Here is a 17,805-nt window from a genome sequence, read left to right as displayed (position 1 = left end):
GCTTGCCGACGTCACACGAACTAGGAAGCAGTCGAAGTGGTCTGACGTTAATGGTCTAAATTTGTCGATTCATTTAAAAAGCAGTGCGGACAAAAAAATAAAGATTTCAAAGGAGACGATATTTTAATCAATGAGTGCGTTGTTACTGAATGGCCACGTCGGAGTCTCGCTGCAATGACACAGATCCGGGGAAACGCCGCGTCGGCGATCGCTTTGGCAAAGGGCGCAGTGACATGAGGGAGGCGAGCACGCAAACAGATGCCAAAGTGCGAGGTGAGAGCGGCGGCCAGTAGGACGTTACGGGGTTTCGGTGTTACAGAAAACAAACAAACAGAACAAAGCCAAACAGAACTGTTTCAGAAAATAAAGGTCAATATCAATGGATTTGAATTAGGTCTCACGTGGTTCACTGTTCCATAAATCAGACTATAACATTTATTTGTGTTATATAGTCCTGAATTATGTTATTATTTGTCTTTGAGCGATTATGGCGGTTAAGATAGTCGAGAGGTCTGGAGCTTATCTTAGGCAGAAGAGGGCTGTTCTACACTCTGGACAGAATTCCTGTTCATTTCAGGGCATGTTTATACACTATAGGCAGATGACAGATGCCATCTAGAATGAACTTTTACTGGGCGGAGACCCAGTGGGATTAACATGCAGACGCCACAGAGAGCAGCGCAGTCATTTTACCCCCCATGCCAGGAGGTGTGGCCCCCATTTGTGTACCTCTGACACCCTGTAAAATCTCATCACAGCAAATATTGTACACTTTAGTTTTCAGACATGCGTAAATGCTAAATGTTACTGGCAAAGACCCATCTGTTTAACACCGTGAAGGCAGTCGTCTGTCAAAATACAAATAATTATTGCCAATGTGTAATTAATCTGTACTCAGTCGCTGCGTACTGAATTGACCGTAGAAATGTAGCATACAGGTAGGGCTGGGCGTCCTTCAAAAAATGTTCAATACCAGTACCAGAACGATACCTTGATCTCAATACTGGCTCCTGAACAATACTTTTTCGAAACCAGTATGTTTATAAATCAATTTCAGCAACAACAAGAATACAGTAAACATTGCAACAATAATCTTTTATTTGAACAAGTCGTTTTATTAGTCATTGGTTGGTTACTGGAGGGAACGATCGCAATCATAATAGGACACAGCTTTTATTTGTATTTTACCCGGGCTTTCAAGTTCATCAAAAGTTTGGAGTGAGATTATATCTGCTTAGGGGCGCAATATGTCTCACGGTCAATGCGTGACACTTGAGATCCCTGCCTACAGCATTCATCGGATCTTGCTCTGCCACTTGGACCTTGTCTGCACTCCGTTAGTGCGCACATCCATGCAATAACGTGCTTGCAGCGGGATCATGGTTACATGTGTGCGGAGTTTACATGTTCTCCCGATGTCGTCGTGGGGTTTCCTCCGGGTACTTCGGTTTCCCCCCACGGTCAGAAACTGAAGGTCCAGTGGACATTGACATCTCAGTCTGCATATTTTGGAAAATACTGTGATATTTTAAAATTGAAGGTGAATTGAAATCTGTGCCTTCAACATAGTAAAAAAAAATACAGGAAACACCACATTCATAAAGACTTTAACTTTGAAGTAACTACATCACAATTCCAAATGCTGTAGAGGCACGTCAATTAACAGGAAGCGTTATTTGTGAAATAGACCTGACTGCTGCCCTTGGATCTCCAGAGGTTTTTCCTCCCTACTTGGGAGTTTCTTTATTTTCATTTTTCTCTTTCTTTTTCTCTTTCTTTCCTCCCCTCCCTCCCTCTTCCTTGTTCCTGTATTATTCTGTGTATATGTAATAATGTACTACAATGTAATGCGCCTTGCGGCAGCTCTCATTTGAAAGGCGTCATATTAAAATAAATGGAATTGAACTGTACTCACAATAAGCCCACTGACATGCCTTCAATGCAGTATGACACAATAGCGGTGAGCACTGTTTCCAAGCTTATAGCCAGTGCCTGGATTACACCAATCACAGTAATCGTCTCAGAAATCACATACCGAACACAGATGCATAGAGGTATAACTGGTCCTCACCAACAGTGATAGAGGGCCACTTAGCAGGATAGTTGATAGCTAGTAGAAAGCCCTCAACCAACTATGTGTTTGTATGGGTGGTCAACTTCTGGGAGAGTTTAGAACTAATGATTGTTCTGCCTGTTTGTATAACAGCAGAAGAATATGAGGCTATTTTACAGGCCCAGGTGCTCCCTGTGGTGCAAAGCTGTTCCCTCATGCCAATTCCCAAATCATAATGATGCCGCCCCCATACATACCACTAAACAAACTCAACATTGGCTTTATGAACACCACAATGAAATCAAACGGCTTCCACGGCCTCCCCAATCACCACAATATAAACATCGTTGAACCTTTGTGGGAAGTTCTGGAGCGCAGAGCAAATCTCCTTTACCTCTCAAGGAATCGGAGACTTCTTGAACAGTAGCATCGCACAGTTTAAGACTGGCATCTTCAGAGATTTCTTGAATCCATATATTGATAGGAGTCAGTGTATGGTGCAGTGGGCTAAACCTCTGTGCCTGTAGTTAAAAGGTCATTGGTTCAAACCTAACCTCAGCATGTCTGTGGGTCCTTCACCAAGGCCCTTTGTAGCAAGACTACTGCAAGTGACAGCCCTTTGCAGACAGCTTACTCTACAAAGAGCAAGTTGAGGGAGGCATAAAGACAATTTTCCCATGGGGATCAGTAACATATCTATCATTATTGTTACAAAGTGTTTTAGTGACAATTTTGAGCAACTTAGTCTTTGTGCTGTTTTTCAGGTCACGGACCCAGACTTTCCAAAGTTAATTTGTTCACGTTACTGAGTCTCTGGATGGAACTTTTCCCCAGAAAGGAGAAAGAAGGTTTCCCAAAACAAACTGAAAGATGGCAGGTAAAACAGGCAGATGTTGCAGGGAAGCAGTTCTGTCTAATGTCCTTAGCTGCATTTACGCATTCTGATAAAGCTTTAATCCAAACTGAATGTTAGGTTACAGAACACAGCTGTGTTAGAAGAAAGTCACAGAGACCTTCAACACACAAAGTGGGGGGTTACATACAATCGGAATCGTTTTTCTTCTGTTTTTCTACACTGAAGTCCAGACACAGACATCTGCTGGCACATTCTGATGACCCTGAGCAGCTACTGTCACCTTTTTCATCCTTCAGGTCCGAAGCACAGGGCTGGTGGTGGTTCAGGAACGCAGTGTCACAGGTCTGCATTGCTCTAGCGCGAACCTGCATGCAGGTCAGATCGCCGTGATTAAGCATGGGCCTAGACTCAGGGGTTGTGACCTCTACTTTTCTAGAAAGCCCTGCTCCACGTGCCTGAAGATGATCATCAATGGTATTGGGCCGCTCTTCTTACTGATTTAATGTCTTTGTTTTATTTGGATGTGCTGTAATTAAAGATACAATGCAGTGAAACAGCCTGGATGGCATGTCAGTCCATCACAGGGCTTATACACACACTGACATATTCTCTATGTACATCATATTGAACGGGCAATTTAGAAATGTCAGTTTAACTTCATGTCTTTCAACTGAAGGAACAAACTCATGCGGAATGCATGTGATTATGGTGTGCTTAGATTCAGAGGCATTGTTTACCAGCACAAACCAGTAGCTCTCAATCCTGTTCCTGACAGCCTCTCTGCCAGAATGTTTTCATTCCAACCCACACTGCTGTCAACCTAGCACATTCATTATTAGCCTATTAAGGACCATATAAGACTAATTAAGGTAGAGTTGGAATGAAAACATTCTGGCAAGGGGGTACCAGGAACAGGACTGAAAACCACTGACATAAACCATGCATTTGTGTTTGAGCCCCCCTGCTGGCCACAAGCAGTCACTACATTAAATATTAAATAAACACCTTCCTCATATTAGTACTTGCTGAAGCAGCATGTTCTGCAAGTTAACCAGCTAATTGAAGCATTCTGAGGTGGGTGAGGAACACCCCCCCCCCATTTACATTGAATGTATAATCTCAGTAAAACACAACACTTCATGAATCCGAAAGGAATGGTAGAAATAAGGACCAGGGATTTATACGAAATTAACTACAATTAATCAGGAAATACATACACTCCTCTACTTACAAATGAGATATGTTCCGAATGGCCGTTCGTAACTTGAAATGTTCGTAAGTCGTTATTCAAAATCATTTTAAGGGTATACGCAAGTACAAAGAACTAGGATGCTGGGAGTACGCACACTACGCTGCTGCGTGGCAGGAGTAGCGGCCGGAAGTCGTACTAGGTGGAATTGGTGTGCAGAAAGAAAATTGATGTTGAGGACAGGAAACGGGAGCCCAATAAACACAATTTGGACTTACAGTCCTCTTTGTTCGTATGTCTGAAAGTTCGTAAGTTGTAAGTAGAGGAACATCTGTACATCGAAATGGAAATTCCATTAGCTGTTTTGCTTTCCATTTCAGCTGGAGTCCATCAGATATCTTACTGGCCAGGCGACCCAGAGATGAGCCTCCTGACAGGTTCTGGTGACAGCAACCACGACTGCAGGCTAGGGTGCAGGTCCCAGGAGGCCGTGCTGGACGCCAAGGCAGCGGAGAGGCTGAAGTCCAACAGCCGGCCACACATCTGCGTCCTCCTCCAGGCGCTACCCAGTGGCATGCAGCAGTTTGTGGAGGAAACCTCCAAAGACTCTGAATTCCTGGGCAGGATTGCTCGGGATGATCGTTGCCTGGATGTGGGGGAGCTCTTTAGGGAGCAGCAGAAGCACAATCTGGATCATTTCAACAGAGCGTTCTTTGTTCAAGACCAGTCAGAGCACCGTGGCATCCTTAGCAAAATGGGGCTGGAGAACTTCTGCATAGAGCCCTATTTCAGCAACCTGCGGCAGAACATGAGGGACCTGATTACAGTCCTGGCCTCTGTGGCGTCCAGCTTCCTGGATCACGGCCAACGTTATGGCTTCTATGACAATGGCCCTGCACAGCCTGGCAGGCCGCTGTCGCAGGAGGTGGCTAAACATTGCATCATACAAGCCCAGCTGCTGGCATTCAGAACTGGTGAGGCCAACGCCACTCCTCCTGCCTTTATCTTTGATAATCATGACCCAATAGAGAAGTATCCAGATAAATGTCCTTCTGCCTGGAGAAAAATTTTTAATTTTATCGCGACTCATTACATGACCTCAATTTCTCAGTTTCTTTATTTCTCCGTGTTGAAGTCAAGAAATTGCATTTTATACCCTTTGCATGTGTCGTCTTTCTGATATTGGTATCAATAGATACATTTCAGTTTTTATTTCCATTCATAATATTACTCTTTAGTACTACAGAACAGATTAGGCTATATGACTGCTAAATAATGTGTAGAAATCGTATAAAACAAATTGCTATGCTTTGAATTTGAGGTCTAGAGAAATGGATTTTTATGTAGTTCCATTTTTAAATTAATTTGATATAATACTAATATTTAATATTCAGTGTGTCACTAATGTAAGTATTGCAAAATGTCTTTGTCCTTACTTTACAGATGATCCAAAAGTGGGGGTTGGTGCTGTTATATGGGCGGAAGGGAAATCTGTGAGTAAACAATATGAATGGATTTTATTATGCGGGTGTGTGATATGTATCCTGTATCTGTATCGTGGTGTATAATGATCATTAGACTGCAAGGATTCTTCAGTGTAACATACATGCCCAATTGTAGGGGACCTGCGATGGGACAGGGCGCATGTACCTCGTGGGCTCTGGGTACAACGCCTACCCAGTGGGCTCAGAGTACGCCGAATTCCCCCAGATGGACGACAAGCAGCAGGACCGGCACAGCAGGAAGTACAGATATATCATCCACGCTGAGCAGAACGCACTGACTTTCAGGTGCAGAACTTGAGCTGATGGCTCAGATGCAGGAATGCAGGAAATGAGCGAAGCATACAGACGCCGGGCCTGTGATGCACGTGTGATGATGAAGTGTGAACAGTGTCATTTTTCCTTGTATGGTGCAGGTGTGCGGAGCTCAGGGAGGACGAAAACACGACGATCTTTGTCACGAAATGCCCATGTGACGAGTGTGTGCCTTTGATTAAGGGGGCCGGCGTCAAGCAGATATACACTTCAGATATGGACAGTGGCAAAGACAAGCATGACATCTCATACCTCCAGTTTGAGAATCTCCAGGGAGTGCAGAAGTTTGTTGTAAGTAGGGCTGCACAACAATGATTATTTTGATAATCGATCGTGTGATCAAGTGAACAACTAACCAATTAGGTGGGCCAAAAGACAGGTGTCTATCAACTATTTCTTTATTACTGACTATCGTGGTTGTTGAATAATTGTTGCAGCCCTAGTTGCAAGTGTTGAGCGCTATCAGATCACAGTGCCGGCGTGTGCTTGTTTCTTGTGCAGTATTGGCTAGAATTGATTAAACTAGCTATTGAGTGATAAGGTATATAATGTAAGAACTGTATCTCCCTTTGTAGTGGCAGAGGAATTCGCAAGTTTGTCCAGGGCAGCTGAATTCTTGTTTGTCCAGTAAGTACTTTTATTATGATCTGAGGGCTGACAGTGCAGGACGCTGTGCTTTTCTGCACACAGTCCAGGTTCCACAGATTTGCTTACATTTTGACATGAGTACGAAAAAGTAGCTTACTGACCCTTCATTTCTAATTGCAGATGGCTGCATGGGGAAACACAGCAGAGAGACACAGGGGAATGACCCCCTGCCGAGTAAGAGGCAGTGTTTTTAAATATCAGCAAAAAAATGACTTGAAGAACCTGGCATATTCCAACACTAAAGGTCTTTTTGGATTCTAGTCCTCAGGATATTTGGGATATTTACTGAGTGTCGGAATCGTGCTCAGGAATTGTTTACAGCGCACGGTGAAGTGGACAGAAACCTCAAAGCAAGCAGGCAAACCTCTGAAACAAAGGGTTACACACTGAGTGCTTTGTACAAGGCATGTGTTTATATTCAGCCATGAAACAAACATGTCAAATGTCACTTTCTGCATTTAAACATTTTCATTCGACCAGACTGACGACCTGGTTTGTCACCCCAGTTATTTTAACTCATCCTATGTAACATTTCAGTAAACTGATTTTAAATAAACCGAAAGGATCAAATATATAATAACAATGTCAAAAAGACATTTAAGCACAGCAGCTGAGTTCACTATTGCTCTTTGATATGAAATGTTTTTATGTAGTTTTATGCAGGATCATGTAGTTGTACAATAAAGAGGCTAATGTTACAAATGTCCTTTGTTAAACAAAAACTACGCGAACACTGACTTAAGTGTTATTTATCCAGAAAATGTATACATGCATAAACCACACAGGTAAAGCTTACCTAACTGCATTTCAATCTGCACAACTACAGATGTGCAGTCATTAATTTTGACTTGATCATAAAAAAAGGCTGCATTGAATGTGGGGAATTGTGCAAACGGTTAACGATGCATGTAATTCAAACTTTGTATTAAAATTTGTATATTTATGATTAGTGTAACTGCGTTTCAGATATTAGAATATCTAACTCAGTATACTTTAATATGCCTACTAGTGTGGGTCAATTGTCTAAAGCAATTTGTGAAAATACAGCAATTTTGCACGATTTTCTTATGTAATACCATATATTTTCATTACAAATAAGCATAATTTGACTCATAAGCTGAATCTCGTATACACGAACTTCAGAATGGATGGATATTTCCTCCTTTTACTTTAATGACAGCGTGTACCATATGGTCTCAGACAGTTGAGCCCCACTGTACATGCTCAGTGTTAATTATTACCAGTGTTCAGCACGATGATTTTTTTAATGCTGGTCATGGCTTATACTTTCGAAATCCGATCCAACACGAGTTTCCCTGCCTTTAGCTTCCCAATGACACCGCCGATACTTCCACCACACTAAAATAAAACTGGTGCTGTTGACACGATTAATTTAGCAGCAAAGCTGTGGGGCCTTAACGTTCCATCGATATCAATTGACAAACGATAGTTTGCCGAGAAGAAGAACATTTGAAATTCCCAAGCTGAAGCAAACGAAAAATGTGCCAGCCGGAAGCACATGGTTGAAAATAAAAGCCAAAGTACTTCATTGGTTAATGAATTACTTCCGGTAGGATCTTAGCCAATAACGAGGAGCCGAGTAGTTTTGAATGGGGAGGCGATGACCATCGTGTGGTTTGGGGAAGCAAACTGACCACTGCATGTCCAAAAAAAACGGTAATTCCTTTTAAAATGTTTACATCCCTTTTAGTAATAAATAATATGTCTTTGGTGGATGAAAAAACGTGAAAAATAAACGCCTTTGGTTTGAATATCAATAAAATACTGTCACCAGACTACCAACATAATACGAGTGACAGACGAACGTAACATTAAGTTTATTCACCATTTATTCGCCTGCATCCCCCATACGACCAAGTAAGTGCGAGTGGAAAACTCACACCTCAATCAAGAATGTATTACATTTTCTTGTAATTTGAGTGGTGCAGAACAGGGAAATGTTATTTTAAGCCGCATCTTATAGTTATATGTAAAAAGTTAAAATTAAATCAACATTTATACTTAAAACGGATTCTTTCATCAGTAAGAAGAAATACAACAAACTCTGATTTTAACCTGCTAGTAGATGCAAAACGGCAGCATTACCTAGCCAGAGTAATTGAAGTACACCAACTTTTTCCAGGTTCACACCCTGAACGATTCATGATAGCTCTACCAACATTCTTGGAAGGTTTACCTGTCATTCCTAATTGAAAGTATGAATGTCATTTTAAATATCTTATACATGTCTAATACTTCTTCTTGGTTCTTGAGACCAAGGAATACAGTTGCTAATTAAATATTTATAGCTAGTATAATAAACCACACATTAGATCCACATAATTGAGTTAAACCCCACGTTGGATCAAATCAATTTCAGAAGAGTCTTATAAGGCCTATTTAAATATGGAATGCCAAGAAACCGTTGGTCCTTGGAGGTTTGGAAATGTACCTGTCGTCCACATCACCTGTCGTCCACATCACCTTCACTCACAATTCCCTCAGTTTCCTGCCAAAAGGCAATCAAATCCCAAAATGGTCTATTTCTTCTTAAATCAAACACATAAATGCCAGTCAGAAATTATTTTAACACATTCCTTAGAGCAGGAGTGGAGAACCCGTTCAGCCAATAATAAAACAGCGGTTCTTGACTGATTGAGAGGTCGTCTCAAAAACCAGCAACCCCCCTCAACTCTCCATGGTACAGGTTCCCCATCCCTGCTTTACAGGAATGGGAAACTTGTTAAATAACAATGCTGCCTTTAAATATCTCTGAACTATGTTTAAATGGCTTTCATGACAATAAAACTTAAATTAACAGAATTACAATTCACACCTGTGTTCCAAATCAGAAAGTATGGCAAAAACATAAATAGAAAAAAATACAACTACTAATATAAGTATTAATATTTGTTAGGTTGAAGAAACTGTTATTAATCATTTTGTTATCACTCCTGTATGATCAGCAATGAATGTAAATATGTATATATATTATTTTGTTTTCCCCTAGCCTCATACTTTAGATTATATTAATAATAGCATTCCCACCTTAGCAAAACCAGAACTTTCTCTCACCTCCCTATTCTGTATGACTCTTGCGCCTCCCACTGACTATAAATAAAGGAGTCAAGGGGAACCACCCTTTGTAACACATTCTGCTGTAGTTTGCATTACAGAGAGTGTGGGTACCCTTGCAAGTAAAACTGTAACCTGTGTGTGTCTCATAAATGTGGAGTTGGGGTGGAAACGCCGGGCGCTTTCCCCAACAATATTAGAATTGCACTTTTCATAATTATAATTTGATCGCATTCTGCCGAAGTAACATATATATGTGTTTGACTGGATATTTTAATCTTCTTCACTACTGTTTTTGGTGGGTGGCGTGGATTTCAACACATTAACTCTCACTTATTTTTCAAAAACAAACTGCTAAATGTGGTCAAAATTTTTCACTGCTTCTGCATGACTGATGGATGTGTGAAGCGAAAGATTTAAATGAATTTAAATGAAGGACTTCTCTTTTGTTGGGATAATATTAATAACTAGTGAAAGTATCAACCATATCAACACAGCAATAAACTCAGAGAAAAGAAAATTGTGAATGCATAATAAAAAATGATTGATGAATGATACCATGTTTCAAACAATAAAACCACAGTGCAAACTCCGCAAAGATACATACTAGCAATCTGCTGAATCATTCATTCCTTGCACTTCTTACCTACATTTTGCATTTCATTATGGAATATTAAGCAGTCAGTTATTTTAAATAGTCCATATCTGAAATGTACATTTCTACGTAAGGACTTCGATGCCATCATTCAACGAGCCACTTATGAAGGGAAATAAAGCTTCCACTGAGGATGTTATAACCTTTGGTTTGCCCTCCGAAAGGAATCACCTTTCATGTGAAAAAAATGACAGCAATGGTAACACTCCTACTACACTTGTGATAAATGTTCCTCATGACAGTGAGATTGATGGAAAACTGCCACTTCCTGCAGGCTATTTAAGGAACATATAAATGTTTCAAAGACTTTAAATAGAATTTTGATATATACTATTATTGGTAAATTCCAAACAAAAAGAACGCTTCTATGAAGCAGGTTTCTTTAAGTCCCGTATCTGTTTGATGAGGTAGGTCTTCTCGTCATTGAACTGCTCGTCGTCTGCACGGTCTTTCTGGAAGTTGCTGAGGAAGTTGATTAGCTTGGTTTGGTTCTTAAGAAGAATGTCCACGATTGGCTGTGTTTTATTTGGGTTGGCCACAAACACCTGGGGGAGATAAGTAGGAAAGATCAAGGGAAAAAAAAGAATTAATCTAAATTAATCTAATGAAAACCAAAAACTTGCCTTAGGAACCCAGATCAAAACTGATCTCAGACACAAGAACACACATGGACCAAAGATTATAGTTTTCTAAGAGTAAACTTGGAAACCATATTGACAATAATAGCATGTCAGGATTATGCTCTACCTTGAAGACATGGAAGGCCTCAAACTGGATGTTGGGGCTCTTGTCCCTCAGCAGATTCATCATGAGTTTCAGGTTTTCGGGCTTGCTAATGTAGCATGTCATCACTGAGAAGTTGTGTCTGTCCAGCAACAGCTCTCCCAGGAGCTACAGCACACAGCCAGAACGTAGCGGTGCACAGTGTACTCAATTCACACACCATAAGTAAGAATATAATTTACTCTGTTCTCTACTTCAGGCCTTTATATTGTAGTACGTACACGTATCTTATTAGTAAACATGTAAATAGTATTATTAATACCTTCAATGACTGCCTCTTTGTCACATAGTTCTCTGAATGCAGCAGTTTTTCATAGTCCCCAAAAATCTGTAATAATATAAAACAAATATATTTTATTCAGTTTGAATTTTGTTTTTCCGGACCATGCTACCGCTGTTCAGCCACCTTTCCGCTGCAGGAAAGGAACAGCTGTAGCTTATTCATATTTTTGCTTTTTTCTCACATTTAAAAGCTGAACGTAATACTTGTGCATATTTGTTCACATCCAAAGTAAAAGTCGGGTATTACCAGCCACTGCAAGAACATTAAGTAAATGCCGGGTTATTATTTTTAAATTGCATCTCAATCACTTCACACATTTGCTTTAGGAAATCTGACATTTTATCATAATGTATATCATTTTGTCATGGTTAAATAAGGATTCTACTAAATGTGCATAAGGGCCCCCCAAATGGCAGGTCATTTTACCCAGCTGGGCCTATGTGGATGGCAGCTTTAATTTCGTGTTTACACTTCTCCCCAGGCAGATGTTTTTTTATTCATTTTTCATGAAGTAACCCTCATACATACCGTTTCATAGTTTTGCTCTAAAAATTCTGCTACTAGGACCTTGTGCCTTGTTAGTAAATCCTGTAAAATAAAATTAAAGTTGGTGAACAGAATTTTCTGATCGAAAATTAACTAAGACCCATGAAAAAGGTGATTCGTCAATACAGGTCATCTACCAATTAGGACTGCTGACCTTGAAGGTGGCGAAGGCATCAGATGCGATGTCGAAGATTGACATTTCCACATAACTGAAGAAATCCCGGAAGTGTTCTGAGTACAGGATGATGCGGGCGAGGGGCTCGTGCCGGATACACTCCCGCAGCATGATGCCACAATTCAGGGCCACCTGAGGTGTCTCATATCTGCAGGATAAAACCCCACAATCTTGATCCTCAATTGTTCTGACGATAATATGTTTCACTGCATTCCAAAAGCACTCATGCAACATTTGCAAGGGAGTATTGAAAAAGAATAAGACTAGAAAATGTACCCTTTGAGAAGGATGAAGAGCACCTCCTGGTGAGAACAGAAATACTCCACAGTTGGGCTGCGGGTTCCAATCTGCCTCCGAAGGATGTTGTTAAAGATCTGACACACGTCCTTTTTTCCCTGCAGATTTTGGAAGCAATACAGAGCAAGGGTCTGTTCATAGTTTTGACTGTTTTACATCTGTTATCTAAATACATTGTTGGGTGCTGGTACCAAGCGGAGAGAGCAAAGCAATCCTGACCAGTGGCTCCAACAGCCACATCCTGGGGTAAGACCTCACCTCAAAGTCAATGACTTGCAGATTTTCAATGAGCGACACGAGGAGGCCGCTGTTGTATAGTTCCTGGGCAAGCTGGGCCACGGACTCAGTGTGTGGCTCCTTGTCGTTGGTTCCATACAGGATTTCCTTCATTGCGACAAGACATTTGGATACTTCCTCTGATGCCTGAAGAAAACATATTCATATGTATAAAAGCAGAATTCAGGTCCAGAGAGTAAAAGTCCAGACCGGGATTTTGTTTCAACCAACCAGTTGAGTCCTCTGTGACTGTGACTCTTTATGGTCAACTGGTTGGTTGAAACAAAATCTTGGTCTGGACGTTTACTCCCTGGACCTGAATTCTGTATAGAGGATCATTTTCATATAAGCAGCTTAGCAAATCCTTTTAAAAAGAAAACATTTGAATGGAAGTGAATGAAATGAGTACAATAGAAGCTACTGAAATGACAAAAGGCTTAATTTCAGATTAACGTGAAATGAGCACCAGCATCACAAGTAGCAGACTGACATATACTGTTAATTTTCTTTCTACGATTACTGTAATATTTTGAACACTGTATCAGAGTGTGCCGTATGTCACCCTTTTACAAAGGTGGGAAAACTCTCAGGTTAACTTCTCAGCTTATAATATTTATACAGTAATACAGGCAACACTGTCACTATTGTCACTATGTATTGTAATAATAAAGCCACTCGATAGACATGTCTTGGATCACTAGCTGGCTGGTAAAATGTCTTCTGATGTTAATTTCCTATTACGTAGATGCATAATTTATGTGTCCTCCATGCTTGACACAGGCTTATCACGATTATACTGTGAAAAAAAGACATTGAGATCATTATAAATTTGAACAGATTCAACGGGCAGAAGAATCTGAAGACAGAATGGGAGAATTGACTTTCGTCTGTCCTTGTATGAGCAGGTAGGTGAGCCAAACGACATCCTGCTTTGTGCTTAAACAAGCAAAACACAGACTTACTTTATACAGCTATTAATTAATTAATTACACACGAGTAAGGGGTCCCTCAAAGCACCCAAGCCCCCCCACGGTTCTCGCGCACCTTCTCAGTCTTCTTGTCCTGCTTGACAAGGATGGCCATATTCTCTTTTAGCGTTTTTGCGATCTCAGTGGGATTCTTGTGGGATTTACCGAATAGCGGCATAGCTACTGTGTCTCCGTGTCTCACTTCAGAGCCTGTGATGGCACAGAGATGACACTGTGTTATGGCAAATCCAAATTATCGCGTACAAGATGAACTATTATAAATCTGGCCACAGTCACCACAGGAAGAATCATATAAAAAAAAAAAACAGGTAGCACATCTTTAGCATCCAACAATGGGTTTGGCATTTTTGTAAAATTTTAAAAGGAACTTCAGCTCACCTCTGGTAATCTTATAAAATGTCCATGGGAAAAATGGCAGATTAATGCAATGGCACACATCCAACCGTCATGACATTAACAATCTGAACACCACGAGGTCATTTTATAGATTCAGCCAGACTCACAATGGCTAGAGACTCACTGTGTATTTAACAGCATGGCAGGTTTCAGAATTTACCCAAGTTACTGAGACACCAAAGATGTTTACAGCAGTGCCCGCGTCCCACAGATAGAGGTGTGATCCATCTTCTTTAAGGCAGAATACTGATGGTCAGTTTTCCATAGCTTCACAACAAACTGCACTTTCAATGATTCTGCTCAATCCAAGCATAATATCAACAACCAAGAATTACTTCGTCCCCTGAGAGCACATCTCAAATTAGTAGGTAATATTCCATCCATACATTTTCTGTAACCGCTTATTATTCAGGGTCACAGGGGGGGTCTGGAGTCTATCGTGGAGGCTGTGAGTGCAAGGCAGGGAACAACCCAGGATGGGGGACCAATCCATCACAGGGCACACTCACACACCATTCACTCACACACCATTCACTCACACATGCACACCTATGGGCAATTTGGTAACTCCAATCAACCTCAGCATGTTTTTGGACTGTGGGGTGAAACTGGAGTACTCGGAGTAAACCCCACGACGACATGAGGAGAACATGCAAACTCCACACACATGTGACCCAGGCGGAGACTCAAAGCCTAGTCCCAGAGGTGTGAGGCAACAGTGCTAACCACTGCGCCAGTGTGCCACCCCCTAGTGGGTAATATGATTATGCTTATTTATGAGAAAAAGTTTTGATTCAATGGCAACTGACAAAACAAGGCAAATACCTTGTGACAGGTAATCACCGGTACTGAGCAGCTGGGCATTGCATTCGCTCCTCGAGTCCAGTGGGGTGTGTGTGAGTGCTCACCAAGAGTGGGTCACTGTAAACACTGGCGATCTTTCCACTGCGGCGCTGTCCAAAGGATTCATTGAGAGCCCCACCAAAGAAAGCCATTCCACCCCATCCATGCCATTCGCATGTTCCTGCTGATAATATCACTTCCCATGAGGCTCAGGATTAAGCTACTGTAACATAGCTTTAACAAAGCACGCATGACACCAATTAATGTATATCCACTGAATGAGTATGACAACTGAAAAGATATTAAAGTCTTCAGCCACTAGACCAGCAATAGAATATTCACATGGACAGTTTCTGCTAATACAATAACACCCCTGTTGAAATGCTAGGTGCTCTTGCTGGGGCATAATGGCCAAGGGATTTTTACTGGGCTCCTGGCTCTATCTCCACACCTTCAGCTAACAGCTGTGCCCACAAAGAAAAGACGTCAGATTAGGTTGCTGCATTGGCTTTGCTGAGACGAAGGCTGCTGGTAGAGAGAGATAAATACCTTGGCATCCGCATTGCCACATCTTCTGAATTTAGTACTTCCTTAGTGCTGACAGTGTTGGAATACGTATTCTATGTTTGACAGAGCTTAAAATCTTCCATTGTATTATAGGGTAATGATATATTTAACACAAGGATTAGGTTACATGCTAAATCTAGTTCTTCAGGTTTAACACCAATAGGAAATGCTTTGCAGTTGGCTTGAAGTTTAAAGATGATGTCAACAACTTGATATGTAGCATTCAAACAGACCTGAGAAGTAAAATGATATAATCTATAATTCAATTTAGAAAAAAAAACTTAATTTACAGAGTAGTACTTGCATCTTCTCACAACAACTCAGGACGGAAATTGTCTGTAGACATCAAAGAAGTCTTTAGTCAGTATACCAGACAAACTTGTCCATATAGTATTTTACCGTCCAACAGTAAACAAATCACAAGCTACTTCTGAAACAGAATAAAATGCCTTAGGATGATAGCTTGCATTTGTATAGATTTACTAAGCATAGCCAGTCAAACATGTATTAGTCAAGAAACAGCCGAGAGCTGCAGTAATATAACTACAGCACTGTAATTCAGATTCTATACGTAGCTGAAAACAGAGGGAAAAGATGATAATTATACAGGGCGCTGATTAGGGCGGACAGGCGAAATGAAGTTCAGGTTTTATTGAAGGTCAGATAGCGAGCTTCGACTCAGCTCGCCGGCTGTATCTCTCCATGACGTTTGCTGCGCTACAAACAGGCGATGCGTCGATCTTAACAAGGCGATGCCACTGACGCTACTATCTAAAAGCAATCGACTGTATTTGCAGTCCTATGGCCCGACTTCAGCCTTCCGATTTATTTACAGAATGAACTGAAAAACAAGCACCCACCCTAGAAATTGTTATATCAACACAATGTATCTGTGTATTATCTGTATGCGAAATGACTTGCAATTATTTTTTATTTCCTAACTGCAATTCAGACTTGGCACGGTAGCCATAAAGTATGGCTCTTATAACACTGTCTTATACGTCCTGTATAAGCAAATAACGCGATCGGGACCCCTGCTTTTAACACTGAAGCGTCCTGATGTGCTTCCTCCGACACTGAAGCGTGACATGCGCAAAGCGCACCTAAATTACTACAGTACAAACCAAAGACAACACAGAAACAATACAGGAATGCTCGCCTATTATTATTATTATTATTATTATTATTATTATTATTATTATATGTTCTTTCGACGCAAGTTTTAAAGTGTCACAGGCATCATCGTGTTATAAAATGATCAACCGGCAGCTTGGTCTGATCCACTTCGGTCTCTCGAATGATGAATACTTACAGCGCAAGGTTATATTTTGTGTCTTTTTCGGATATCTCGGTTGTCTGGCTTGTCTCTCTTGTCTTTCTTTTTTTCTAGTCACGCCAGCGATGTGTACACTGGGATAAACGTCAGAGGAATGTGCGTATGAGCAAACGGAGCGATGCGGACTCTTTTAAGAGGCCAGTGCAGAATTTCGCTGAGACTGATCAACTGTACGGGATAGTAAATCGCGCTCCCGTCTCACATTTGAGTACTGTCATATTTTGGCTGTTATTTGCAGCGCTGGAAATAATACAAAAACAACGCAATAACATGAGTTTATGAGTGGATCACGTGACCACGCCAAAGAAAAAAAAATTAAACTACTTGTTGAGCAACGCCCGATGTTAACTCAATATAAATGTTCCTGTGTATAAGAAATCGGTATTAACTTAATTATATTTCGCCATGGATGTGCACGCATCAAGTGAATTAGAATAAAACGTTGGATAAAAAGGTTAGGTGTTTATAATGTGCACTTTTGTCTCATATAAAGGATGTGATGAACATTTCCCATGTACGTAACAAAATTGGCATTTTATATCCTCACTTCACAATTCCATATGCAAAAAGATCTTAACACTGATATTTCTGTTAATATATGTAAATATAAGGTAGTATACTTGGTCTGAGAAATAACTGAAATTAACAAATTCAGATCACAAAAAAAATTAAAATGTTAAATAAGGTTAAATCTTAAACCTTATTCCTCAAAGTTTAAGGAGCTCTCATAGCAATACTACAATTAAATCTTTCTCCATTTGCAGCTTTCTAGGTAGTATATCGAACTCCTTCAAAAAACACTACTGGACTGGTCAAAGGTGATGTTAAAGGGGTTTGTTGATGTATCTTCTGTTTTAATCTTAATAGTTCACCTGAAAATTCTCCACAGTCAACAAGAGTGTATCTCTGAGCTGAAATGCCGGCCGTGCCAGTAATCAGAATAGATGCTCACATGTAAAGTACAGGACATGTGCTATTAACAGTACTGTATGATGGTCTTAGATAGTCGATGTCTAAGACT

The 17,805-nt window shown here is 40.7% G+C and overlaps 2 protein-coding genes across 4 annotated transcripts; one reads left to right on the top strand and one right to left on the bottom strand.

Annotated features, from left to right (window-relative positions):
* On the top strand, nucleotides 1-6,995 carry cdadc1 (cytidine and dCMP deaminase domain containing 1). 3 transcript variants are annotated; one of them, XM_048978814.1, is made up of 9 exons: nucleotides 1-273; nucleotides 2,818-2,930; nucleotides 3,206-3,251; nucleotides 4,479-5,072; nucleotides 5,542-5,591; nucleotides 5,719-5,888; nucleotides 6,017-6,206; nucleotides 6,491-6,542; nucleotides 6,684-6,995. In XM_048978814.1, the coding sequence occupies exons 1-9, from the start codon at nucleotides 150-152 to the stop codon at nucleotides 6,755-6,757; spliced, it is 1,413 nt and encodes a 470-aa protein (XP_048834771.1). In that variant the 5' UTR covers nucleotides 1-149; the 3' UTR covers nucleotides 6,758-6,995. The 3 variants fall into 3 exon arrangements, with proteins under 3 accessions (XP_048834771.1, XP_048834770.1, XP_048834769.1); XM_048978813.1 differs by having other exon boundaries at nucleotides 3,206-3,284; XM_048978812.1 differs by having other exon boundaries at nucleotides 3,206-3,383.
* Nucleotides 6,996-10,158: 3,163 nt separating this feature from the next.
* On the bottom strand, nucleotides 10,159-16,954 carry LOC125709856 (calcium-binding protein 39-like). Its single transcript, XM_048978811.1, has 9 exons — nucleotides 16,761-16,954; nucleotides 13,698-13,831; nucleotides 12,636-12,800; nucleotides 12,357-12,475; nucleotides 12,060-12,228; nucleotides 11,888-11,947; nucleotides 11,339-11,404; nucleotides 11,041-11,184; nucleotides 10,159-10,838 (listed from the first exon to the last, which is right to left on the bottom strand). Exons 2-9 carry the CDS (start codon nucleotides 13,797-13,799, stop codon nucleotides 10,659-10,661), a joined length of 1,005 nt encoding a protein of 334 aa, XP_048834768.1. The 5' UTR covers nucleotides 13,800-13,831; nucleotides 16,761-16,954; the 3' UTR covers nucleotides 10,159-10,658.
* Nucleotides 16,955-17,805: the final 851 nt, after the last annotated feature.

The sequence above is a fragment of the Brienomyrus brachyistius genome, chromosome 16, assembly GCF_023856365.1.
Source record: "Brienomyrus brachyistius isolate T26 chromosome 16, BBRACH_0.4, whole genome shotgun sequence".
Lineage (NCBI taxonomy): Eukaryota > Metazoa > Chordata > Actinopteri > Osteoglossiformes > Mormyridae > Brienomyrus > Brienomyrus brachyistius.
This window is presented reverse-complemented; position numbering and strand designations above follow the sequence as displayed.